Source organism: Pongo pygmaeus, chromosome 20 (genome assembly GCF_028885625.2).
Source record: "Pongo pygmaeus isolate AG05252 chromosome 20, NHGRI_mPonPyg2-v2.0_pri, whole genome shotgun sequence".
Classification (NCBI taxonomy): Eukaryota; Metazoa; Chordata; class Mammalia; order Primates; family Hominidae; genus Pongo; species Pongo pygmaeus.
Genome location: NC_072393.2, coordinates 61,360,664 through 61,373,292, shown reverse-complemented (window position 1 = coordinate 61,373,292; position 12,629 = coordinate 61,360,664). Strand labels below are relative to the sequence as shown.

Here is a 12,629-nt window from a genome sequence, read left to right as displayed (position 1 = left end):
TGGCGGCGCCAAGGCTGTGGCGGGAAGACCGCCACCCATCCCTACGCACTGCTCCCAGGATAAAGTCCTAGGCTTTGGACTTGGCTGTGATTCCAGGTATTTAACCTTGCTCCCCACTGTGTCCAGGTAGAGCCCGTGCTCGGACGCACACAGACTGTAGGCGCCTGGACATAGTACATCTTCTAACCGCTCCAGGCCTCTGCAGATACGCTTTCCTCAGTCTCTTTCCCCTTGCCTTTCCTGGAAAATCGCCATTTCCTTCCAGACTAAACACCTTCACAGATTCCCTGATAATAGGTTAGCTACCTCCACTGGGCCACATGACTCTGGCTTTCATGAGGCACCTGATCCCAGATAGTTCTATTTTTATTTTTTATTTTTTTTGAGGTGGAGTCTTGCTCTGTCGCCCAGGCTGGAGTGCAGTGGTGCGATCTCGGCTCACTGTAACCTCTGCCGCCCGGGTTCAAGCGATTCTCCTGCCTCAGCCTCCCGAGTAGCTGGGATTGTAGGTGCGTGCCACCACGCCTGGATAATTTTTGTATTTTTATTAGAGACGGGGTTTCAGCATTTTGGGCAGGCTGGTCTTGAACTCCTGACCTCGTGATCCACCCGTCTCGGCCTCCCAAAGTGCTGAGATTGCAGGCATGAGCCACTGCGCCCGGCATATCCCAGGCAGTTCTGTGATGGGAGCCTTCCCTATCTTCAGTTCAGAACCTCCCAATCACCCTCCAGATGCAGTTCCAGTTCCTCAGCTTGCTGTTCTGTGAGCTTAGATATCCAGCCCCTGTTGATCCCTCCAATCTTGTCTGCATACCTTCCACACATTCCCATGCTGTTCTCAGCCACACAGTCACTTGAAGCTCTTCTGGAGGCTTCCTAACCTCTCCTGACTCTGCACCCAAGCCACTCGCTCTGCCTTTTCTTCCATTTCCCCATGGAGTCAATTCCTCAAGAAAGCCTTGTCTGTCCAGGCTGGATCGGTGGTTTCCTCTGCTCTCGCTCAGTGTCTTGTGGGCTGCCTATTACAGCAATTTTCACAGTATGTTAAAATTGTCGCTTTGTCTGTAATCCCAGCACTTTGGGAGGCCAAGGTGGGTGGATCACCTGAGGTCAGGAGACCAGCCTGGCCAACATGCTGAAACCCCGTCTCTACTGAAAATACAAAAATTAGCCGGGCATGGTGGCGGGCACCTGTAATTCCAGCTACTTGGGAGGCTGAGGCAGGAGAATCCCTTGAACCCAGGAGTTGGAGGTTGCAGTGAGCCGAGATCACACCACAGCCCTCCAGCCTGGGCAACAGAGTGAGACTCCACATTAAAAAAAAAAAATCGCTTTACTTTTCGGTCTCCTCCAATAGTCTGGGAACCGCAGATGGACAATGTCTTATGGTTTTTTTGTTTTTTGTTGTTGTTGTTGTTTTTGAGACAGAGTCTCACTCTGCTCACTCTGTGATCTGTGATTTCGGCTCACTGCAATCTCCGGCTCTTGAGTAGCTGGGACTACAGGTGTGTGCCAGCACGCCCAGCTAATTTTTGTATTTTTAGTAGAGACGGGGTTTCACCATGTTGGCCAGGCTGGTCTCGAACTCCTGACCTCAGGTGATCCGCCCGCCTCGGCCTCCCAAAGTGCTGGGATTACAGGCATTCAGCCAGTGTCATGCCTTGCCTGACAATGTCTTATTAATATTTGGGTTCCCATGGCCCAGCACATGGCTGAGTATCTCGCGAGTCTCAGGAGATACTCGAGGAATAAGAGAGCTGGCACGTATGAGATGCTCATATGTCAAGCACTGTGCTTTATATTTCTACCATTATTATTATTTTGACTTTCACATCAACCTATAAGGGATCTTGTTAATTTTATTGGACACACGGGGAAACTGGCTCACAGATGCTGAGTCACTTGCCAAATAACTGACATCTAATAGGTGATAGAGTTGGGGTTCAAATCTGAGGACAGCCTGACTCTATTGTTCTGGTTTTTTTGTTTGTTTGTTTGTTTTTTTTTTGGACAAGGTCTTGCTCTGTTTCCCAGGCTAGAGTGCAGTGGTATAATCCTGGCTCACTGCAGCCTCAACCTCCCAGGGCTCAGGTGATCTTCCTGCCTCAGCCCCCACTGAGTAGCTGGGATTACTGGCACATGCCACCACGCCTGGCTAATTTTTGTATTTTTTTGTAGAGATAGGGTTTTTCCACGTTGCTCAGGTTGGTCTTGAACTCCTGGACTCAAACCAGCCTCCTGCCTCAGCCTCCCAAAGTGCTGGGATTATAGGCATGAGGCACCGTGCCCGACCCATGCTCTTCTTAAATACTGTGGAATTGTGCCTCCCCATGTGTGTGTTAGGAGTAGGAACAGTGGCAGGGGGCGGGAATATGGTTTCATTTCACACTTAGCCTTTGTTTGGTTCCCAGAGACTTCTAGGAGTATCACCGCCAGTCCAAAGGAGTCAGACTCTCCAGCTGGTAAGTCATCCTCTCCAGACCCCCTTCCTTCCCACCCGTCTCTTCACCAAAGCCAACTCCTTTGTCTACACAGGGGCTGCAGCTCTCAGATCTTGGGTTCCAGTGTGTAGAGCAAAGGCAGAATATCAGCGTATGGGGTTCAGAATTGGGCATCAAGATCAGGTGGGAAGGTTGAGATTTTAAAAAGGGTCAGAGAAAGAGAGATTCCATCTCTTCCCCACCCCTTATAACTGTCTTCTCTTTTGCAACCCATCAGATAACGAGGCAGCATCTGTGTCTGGGGAGGAGTTGTCTCAGAGCCCTGTGAGAGCACATGAGGGAGAGGTGCTACTTAGAGAATTGGGGTCATCTGGCCCTGACCCCTACTTGGGAGGGGAGGGACCCTGCAGGAAAGCGAGTGGCATCCCCTAGCTAGTAGAGAATAATAGGATCTCTCAGAAGCCCAGATGTGGCTTGGAGGGGATCCTGGAGGTGAGCTCTTTTACCTGCTCCTGCCTCTCCTCATTCCTCCAGGTCCTGTCCACCAGTACTACACCAAGGGCAACCTGGTCCGGATATGCCTTGGGGCTGTGATCCTAATACTCCTGGCGGGGTTTCTGGCAGAGGACTGGCACAGCCGGAGGAAGCGCCTGCGGCACAGGGTCAGGGCTGTGCAGAGGCCGCTTCCGCCCCTCCCGCAGACCCAGAAATCACACGGGGGTCAGGATGGAGGCCGACCGGATGTTCACAGCCGCGGGTTATGTTCATGACTACTGAACCCCAGGCATGGTCGTATCCAAGGGACGGATCATGGCATGGGAGGTGACTCAAAGACTGTGGCGTGTGTGGAGCGTGGAAGCAGGAGGGCAGAGGCTACAGCTGTGGAAAGGAGGCCATGCTGCCTCCTCCTGGTGTTCCCTCAAGGAGCCGTTCAGCCAGTGTCTGTCTGTCTGTCTGGCTCTCTGTCTGAGCGCACCCTCCATTTGGGATGGAAGGAATCTGTGGAGACCCCATCCTCCTCCTTGCACACTGTGGATGACATGGTACCCTGGCTGGACCACATACTGGCCTCTTTCTTCAACCCTCTCTAATATGGGCTCCAGACGGATCTCTAACGTTCCCAGCTCTCAGGGTTGACTCCGTTCCACCCTCTGTGAAAAACCCTCCCGTGCTTCCCCTTGGCCCTCTGTGCTCGTTTGATTTTCCCCAGAAACTCTCACCCTCACTCCATCTTCCACTGCAGTCTAACAAATCTCCTTTCGTCTCTCAGAACGGGCCTTGCAGGCAGTTTGGGTATGTCATTCATTCATTTTCCTTAGTATAAAACTAGCACGTTACCCGCTTCCCTTCACATTAGAAAACAAGGTCAGCCTGTGCAACATGGTGAAACCCCATCTCTACCAAAAAAACAAAAATTAGCCACGTGTGGTCGTGCATCCCTATACTCCCAGCAACTCGGGGGGCTGAGGTGGGAGAACGGCTTGAGCCTGGAAGGCAGAGGTTGCAGTGAGCTAAGATCACACCACTGCACTCTAGCCCGGGTGACAAAGCCTGACTTTGTCTCGAAAAATAAATAAAGTGATGAATATGTTAATTACCCTGATTTGATCATAACACATTGCATACATGTATTGAAATATTGCCGTCTATCCCATAAATATGTACAATTATGTATAAATTTTTAAAATAATAAAAATAAAATAAGATAATGCACCATCTCCACCCCTCTCATATTTACTTTCTGAAGGAAATGTTAGGTCTTCGCAAGGTAAAGTTCTATATTTATTATAGCATTTAGGCATTTCTTGACCATCTAATGAGTGTAAAACTGGGCCAAGTGCAATGGATCATGTCTGTAATCCTAGCACTTTGGGAGGCCAAGGCAGGAGGATCACTTGAGCCCAGGAGTTCAAGACCAGCCTGGGCAACATAGTGAGACCCCATCTCTACTTAAAATAAAGAAGATAAAAATTGTTTAAAAAAAGGAAAAGAATGGCTGGCCACAGTGGCTAACGCCTGTAATCCCAGCACTTTGGGAGGTTGAGGTAGGTGGGTCACTTGGGAAAAGACAGAAGGATGGCAGAAAGAAGTTCCAGGACGACGGCTGTGAATCAGGGCTAGTGAGCACACAGCTTGGGTGAAGGGGGAACGGGAAAGTTGCCTAGAGAAGCCTCCAAATGTAAGAATGGGTCAATTATTTGTCTTAACATAGTGGAAAATCATACTGAGATGCTATCAGAAGACAGAGGAAAAATAATTATAGAGGTCAAGTAAACTAAGTAGATTTTAAAAAGACCAGTATAGCCTAGGCACAGTGGCTCACACCTGTAATCCCAGCACTTTGGGAGGCTGAGGCGGGATCGCTTGAGCCTAAGAGTTTGAGACAAGCCTGGGCAACATGGTGAAACCTTGTCTCATATACAAAAAATACAAAAAATCAGCTGGGTGTGGTACCACATGCCTACTCTCAGGTACTCAGGAGGCTGAGGTTGGGGATCACCTGAGCCCAGGGAGGTTGAGGCTGCAGTGAGCCATGATGGCACCACTGCTCTCAAACCTGGGTGACAGAGTGAGACCCTGCCTCAAAAGAAAATAAAAATAAAAAACAAATCTAAACTTTAGGGGAACAATAACAACAACAAAAATAAAAGAAGCAAGTTATATTACCTGAAAATTCTCAGCTGCGAATATCTGTGGGTATAAAAATGTGATACTGGCCGGGCGTGGTGACTCATGCCTGTAATCCCAGCACTTCAGGAGGCTGAGGTGGGCAGATCACGAGGTCAGGAGATCGAGACCAGCCCAGCTAACATGGTGAAACCCTGTCTCTACTAAAAATACAAAAATTAGCCAGTCGTGGTGGCACACGCCTGTAGTCCCAGCTACTCAGGAGGCTGAGGCAGGAGAATCACTTGAACCCAGGAGTCGGAGGCTGCAGTGAGCTGAGATTGTGCCACTGCACTCCAGCCTGGGTGACAGAGCGAGACTCTGTCTCAAAAAAAAAAATAAATAAAAGTGATACTGAATGTTGATATGCAGACATAGACATAAACATTGGAAGAGAAAAAACAGTAAGAACAACACTGTAGAAGAACTAAGTCCCTGCCTATTATGATAGGAATCCAGTAAGTCTAAGCTCATTCACACGGTTACACATTTTTAGAAACCTAATATTAACAAGTTCCTAAAGAAAACAGATAAAAGTGGGTGTCTCTTAGGCGGAGCAATGGAAGAGACGGTTGGTTAGTCACTGCATTTTGTACACACCCTTTTAGTGCTATTGGAATTTTTTAGGTAGGTGCTGTCAGGCCTCTGAGCCCAAGCTAAGCCATCATATCCCCTGTGACCTGCACGTACACATCCAGATGGCCGGTTCCTGCCTTAACTGATGACATTCCACCACAAAAGAAGTGAAAATGGCCTGTTCCTGCCTTAACTGATGACATTATCTTGTGAAATCCCTTCTCCTGGCTCATCGTTGCTCAAAAGCTCCCCCACTGGGTACCTTGTGACCCCCACTCTGCCTGCCAGAGAACAACCCCCCTTTGACTGTAATTTTCCTTTACCTACCCAAATCCCATAAAACGGCCCCACCCCTATCTCCCTTCGCTGACTCTCTTTTTGGACTCAGCCCGCCTGCCCCCAGGTGAAATAAACAGCCTTGTTGCTCACACAAAGCCTGTTTGGTGGTCTCTTCACATGGACGCACATGAAATTTGGTGCCGTGACTCGGATCGGGGGACCTCCCTTGGGAGATCAATCCCCTGTCCTCCTGCTCTTTGCTCCGTGAAAAAGATCCACCTACGACCTCGGGTCCTCAGACCTATCAGCCCAAGAAACATCTCACCAAGTTTAAATTGGGTAAGTGGCCTCTTCTTACTCTCTTCTCCAACCTCTCTCACTGTCCCTCAACCACTTTCTCCTTTCCACTCTTCAATCTCTCCCTTCTCTTAATTTCAATTCCTTTCATTTTCTGGTAGAGACAAAGGAGACACGTTTTATCCGTGGACCCAAAACTCCGGCGCCGGTCACGGACTGGGAAGGCAGCCTTCCCTTGGTGTTTAATCACTGCAGGGACGCCTCTCTGATTATTCACCCAGGTTTCAGAGGCATCAGACCACGCAGGGATGCCTGCCTTGGTCCTTCACCCTTAGCGGCAAGTCCCGCTTTTCTGGGGAAAGGGCAAGTACCCCAGCCCCTTCTCTCCGTGTCTCTACCCCTTCTCCACCTTTCTGGGGGGCAAGAAACCCCCAACCCCTTCTCCTTCACTCTTAGCGGCAAGTCCCGCTTTTCCACAGGAGGGACAAGTACCCCAACCTCGTATCTCTGTGCCCCAATCCCTATTTCCGTGCCCCAACCTCTTATATCTCTGCACCCCAATCCCTTATTTCCATGCCCCAACCTCTTATCTCTGTGCCCCAATCCCTTATTTCCGTGCCCCGACCTCTTATCTCTGCACCAACCCCTTTCCTGCTTTTCTGGAGGGTAAGAACCCCCAAACCCCTTTCCTCCGTGTCTCTACTCTCTCTTTTCTCTGTGCTTGCCTCCTTCACTATGGGCAACCTTCCACCCTCCATTCCTCCTTCTTCTCCCTTGGCCTGTGTTCTCAAAAACTTAAAACCTCTTCAAGTCACACCTGTCCTAAAACCTAAATGCCTTATTTTCTTCTGCAACGCCACTTAACCCCAATACAAACCTGACAGTAGTTCCAAATAGCCAGAAAATGACACTTTCAATTTTTCCATCCTGCAAGATGTAAATAATTCTTGTCGTAAAATGGGCAAACAGTCTGAGATGCCTGATGTCCAGGCATTCTTTTACATATCAGTCCCTCCCTAGTCTCTGTGCCCAGTGCAACTCGTCCCAAATCTTCCTTCTTTCCCTCCCGCCTGTCCCCTCAGTCCCAACCCCAAGCGTCGCTGAGTCTTTCTAATCTTCCTTTTCTACAGATCCATCTGACCTCTCCCCTCCTTGCCAGGCTGAGGTAGGTCCCAATTCTTCCTCAGCCTCTGCTCCTCCACCCTATAATCATTTTATCACCTCCCCTCCTCACACCGGGTCCGGGTTTCGTTCTGTGACTAGCCCTCCCCCACCTGCCCAGCAATTTACTCTTAAAAAGGTGGCTAGAGCTAAAGGCATAGTCAAGTTTCATGCTCCTTTTTCTTTATCCCAAATCAGATAGCGTTTAGGCTCTTTTTCATCAAATATAAAAATCCAGCCCAGTTCATGACTTGTTCGGCAGCAACCCTGACACTTTACAGCCCTAGACCCTAAAAGGTCAAAAGGCCGTCTTATTCTCAAAATACATTTTATTACCCAATCTGCTCCCGACATTAAATAAAACTCCAAAAAATTAAATTCCGGCCCTCAAACCCCACAACAGGATTTAATTAACCTCACCTTCAAGGTGTACAATAATAGAAAAAAGTTGCAATTCCTTGCCTCCACTGTGAGACAAACCCCAGCCACACCTCCAGCACACAAGAACTTCCAAACGCCTAAACCGCAGTGGCCAGGCGTTCCTCCAGAACCTCCTCCCCCAGGAGCTTGCTACAAGTGCCAGAAATCTGACCACCAGGCCAAGGAATGCCTGCAGCCCAGGATTCCTCCTAAGCCGTGTCCCATCTGTGCAGGACCCCACTGGAAATCGGACTGTTCAACTCACCTGGCAGCCACTCCCAGAGCAACTAGAACTCTGGCCCAGGGCTCTCTGACTGACTCCTTCTCGGCTTAGCAGCTGAAGACTGATGCTGCCTGATCGCCTCGGAAGCCCCGTAGACCATCACGGACGCCGAGCTTTGGGTAACTCTCACAGTGGAAGGTAAGTCCGTCCCCTTAGTCAATACAGAGGCTAACCACTCCACATTACCTTCTTTTCAAGGGCCTGGTTCCCTTGCCTCCATAACTGTTGTGGGTATTGACGGCCAGGCTTCTAAACCCCTGAAAACTCCCCCACTCTGGTGCCAACTTGGACAACACTCTTTTCTGCACTCTTTTTTAGTTATCCCCCACTGCCCAGTTCCCTTATTAGGCTGAGATATTTTAACCAAATTATTTGCCTCCCTGACTATTCCTGGACTACAGCTGCATCTCATTGCTGCCCTTCTCCCCAACCCAAAGCCTCCTTCCCGTCTTCCTCTCGTATCCCCTCACCTTAACCCACAAGTATGGGACACCTCTACTCCTTCCCTGGCAGCCGATCACATGCCCGTCACCATCCCATTAAAACCTAATCACCCTTACCCCGCTCAACGCCAATATCCCATCCCACAGCATGCTTTAAACGGATTAAAGCCTGTTATCACTCGCCTGCTACAGCATGGGCTTCTAAAACCTACAAACTCTCCATACAATTCCCCCATTTTGCCTGTCCAAAAACCGGACAAGTCTTACAGATGAGTTCAGGATCTGCGCCTTATCAACCCAATTGTTTTGCCTATCCCTCCTGTGGTGCCCAACCCATACTCTTTCATCCTCAATGCCTTCCTCCACAACTCACTATTCCCTTCTCCATCTTAAAGATGCTTTTTCACTATTCCCCTGCACCCCTCGTCCCAGCCTCTCTTTGCTTTCACTTAGACTGACCCTGACACCCATTAGGCTCAGCAAATTACCTGGGCTGAACTGCCGCAAGGCTTCACAGACAGCCCCCATTACTTCAGTCAAGCCCAAATTTCATCCTCACCTGTTACCTATCTCGGCATAATTCTCATAAAAACACACGTGCTCTCCCTGCTGATCGTGTCCAATTAATCTCCCAAACCTCAATCCCTTACAAAACAACAACTCCTTGCCTTCCTAGGTATGGTTAGTGCGGTCAGAATTCTTACACAACAGCCAGGACCGCAGCCTGTAGCCTTTCTGTCCAAACAACTTGACCTTACTGTTTTAGCCTAGCCCTCATGTCTGCGTGCAGCAGCTGCCGCTGCTTTAATACTTTTAGAGGCCCTAAAAATCACAAACTATGCTCAGCTCACTCTCTACAGCTCTCATAATTTCCAAAATCTATTTTCTTACTCACACCTGACACATATACTTTCTGCTCCCCAGCTCCTTCAGCTGTATTCACTCTTTGTTAAGTCTCCACAATTACCATTGTTCCTGCCCTGGACTTCAATCCGGCCTCCCACATTATTCCAGATACCACACCTGACCCTCATGACTGCATCTCTCTGATCCACCTGACGTTCATCCCATTTCCCCACATTTCCTTCTTCCCTGTTCTCACCCTGATCACACTTAGTTTATTGATAGCGGTTCCACCAGGCCTAATCGCCACACACCAGCAAAGGCAGGCTATGCTATAGTACAAGCCACTAGCCCGCCTCTTAGAACCTCTCATTTCCTTTCCATCGTGGAAATCTATCCTCAAAGAAATAACTTCTCAGTGTTCCATCTGCTATTCTACTACTCTTGGATTATTCAGCCCCCTCCCTTCCCTACAGATCAAGCTCAAGGATTTGCCCCCACCCAGGACCGGCAAATTAGCTTTATTCAACATGCCCCAAGTAAGATAACTAAAATATCTCTTAGACTAGGTAGACACTTTCACTGGATAAGTAGAGTCCTTTCCTACAGGGTCTGAGAAGGCCACTGCAGTCATTTCTTCCCTTCTGTCAGACATAATTCTTCAGTTTAGCCTTGTCATTCCCTTCTGTCAGACATAATTCCTCAGTTTAGCCTTCCCACCTCTATACAGTCTGATAACAGACCAGCCTTTATTAGTCAAATCAGCCAAGCATTTTTTCAGGCTCTTAGTATTCAGTGACAGACTAATGGTCTATTAAAAACACACCTCACCAAGCTCAGCCACCAACTTAAAAAGGACTGGACAATACTTTTACCACTTTCGCTTCTCAGAATTCAGGCCTGTCCTTGGAATGCTACAAGATACACCCCATTTAGGCTCCTGTATAGACACTCCTTTTTATTAGGCCCCAGTCTCATTCCAGACACCAGACCAACTTAGACTGTGCCCCAAAATACTTGTCATCCCTACTATCTTCTGTCTAGTCATACTCCTATTCACTGTTCTCAACTACTCATACATGCCCTGCTCTTGTTTACACTGCCAGTTTACACTGTTTCTCCAAGCCAGCACAGCTGATATCTCCTGGTACTATCCCCAAACCGCCACTCTTAACTCTTAAAGTAAATAAATAATCTTTGCTGGCAAGGCTATGCTGAACCTCCTTAGGCACTCTCTGATTAGATGTCCTAGGTCCTCCCAATTCTTAGTCCTTTAATACCTGTTTTCTCCTTCTCTTATTCCGTTTAGTTTTTTAATTCATACAAAATTGTATCCAGGCCATCACCAATAATTCTAAATGACAAATGTTTCTTCTAACAAACCCACAATATCACCCCTTACCACAAAATCTTCCTTCAGCTTAATCGCTCCCACTTTAGGTTCCCACGCTGCCCCTAATCCCGCTCGAAGCAGCCCTGAGAAACATCGCCCATTATCTCTCCATACCATCCCCAAAATTTTCGCTGTCCCAACACTTTACCACTATTTCGTTTTAGTTTTCTTATTAATATAAGAAGACAGGAATGTCAGGCCTCTGAGCCCAAGCTAAGCCATCATATCCCCTGTGGCCTGCACGTACACATCCAGATGGCTGGTTCCTGCCTTAACTGATGACATTCCACCACAAAAGAAGTGAAAATGGCCCGTTCCTGCCTTAACTGATGACATTGTCTTGTGAAATCCCTTCTCCTGGCTCATCCTGGCTCAAAAGCTCCCCTACTGAGCACCTTGTGACCCCCCACTCTGCCCGCCAGAGAACAACCCCCCTTTGACTGTAATTTTCCTTTACCTACCCAAATACCATAAAACGGCCCCACCCCATCTCCGTTCGCTGACTCTCTTTTCGGACTCAGCCTGCCTGCACCCAGGTGATTAAAAGCTTTATTGCTCACACAAAGCCTGTTTGGTGGTCTCTTCACACGGACGTGCATGAAAGGTGCGTATATATTTTTGTAACACAATAAATAATAACAGTATACACTTTTAGAAGTATGCTGTTAAACAGAATTCAGAACAGGAAGTCTCAAAATTGTTTCCTTCAGGAGAGAAGACTTATTGATGGGGGAAGAGTTCTGAAACACTTGCTTTGCATACTGCCACTTAGTTAAAAAACCGCATTTTAACTTAAAAATATCCAAAAATCACACAGTTTTATAATAAATTATTACAAATATTACAAAATAATAAAAATACAAGTAATGCAGAGTGGAAATGCAAAGCTATGTGTGCTAGACGGCTAACAAGTCATAACAAACAACACCAAAATTAAAGAACAAGATAGTTGTGACTTACCTTGGTCAATCACTTTCCACAGTAATTCAAGTCATTCAATCCAGGATCTCATCTCTGAAAATGAAGGAAAAAAGCAACAGAAAATAGTGTAGAGGTCTCTGGTGTTCCAAGAATAGGCGCTGAAGGGAGATGTGGGTGCCTGAGCTGCGCCCAGTCACTCAAATGGCACACCTGATGGCACCTGTTCACTTCGGGCTGAGCAGGAGAAAGACATTCCCCTTAGCCACTTCTTGCCTGCCTCCGACTGCAATCCTGGTTTGACGTCACTTCCTGTCTTCTGATTTTTACTTCCTGTATGATCTCACTTCCTGTCTTACTTCACTTCCTGTCTTCTGACTTTGCTTCCTGTATGACCTCACTTCTTGTCTTCTACCACCACTTCCTGTCTTCGGACTTTACTTCCTATCTTGACTTCACTTCTTGGTTTTTTTTTTTTTTTTTTGGCAGGGTCTCGCTCTGTCACCTAGGGTGGAGTGCAGTTGTGCCAGCTTGAAACCACCTTTCCAAAATTATCACTGAGACAGTGAAAGAGATTTAACTGACTCCATTTTGCTTCTAACCTCCAAGCTGTCCTTTTTCATTCCTGGGCATAGGCTGAACTTTGGGAGAAACTTAGTTTATAGTTTAAACAAAGATGATAGTCCTTTTCCAAAGGAGACCTCTTTGTTGCCTGGGGACTAGATTGGCTCTGTAGGATGAACATTAGCCACGAGATTAGAAATTATGATTTAGGAGTCATGCAGCTGGAGGCTACAAGATTGTGACCCTCCCTAAACTGCTTCTAAGATCAGTGCTTTATTTGCAGACCCTGTACTTGATGGATCAGCTGGCACCACCCATATCAATAAACTGGCCCATCTTATCTT

The 12,629-nt window shown here is 47.7% G+C and overlaps 1 protein-coding gene across 1 annotated transcript in view; it reads left to right on the top strand.

Annotated features, from left to right (window-relative positions):
- Positions 1-3,856, top strand: part of GP6 (glycoprotein VI platelet) — a 29,449-nt gene extending 25,593 nt beyond the window's left edge. Inside the window, exons 8-9 of the mRNA XM_063657397.1 lie at positions 2,412-2,462; positions 2,976-3,856. Coding sequence (XP_063513467.1) covers positions 2,412-2,462; positions 2,976-3,211 — 287 coding nt within the window. The 3' untranslated portion in view covers positions 3,212-3,856. The remainder of the gene's footprint in view (positions 1-2,411; positions 2,463-2,975) is intronic.
- Positions 3,857-12,629: the final 8,773 nt, after the last annotated feature.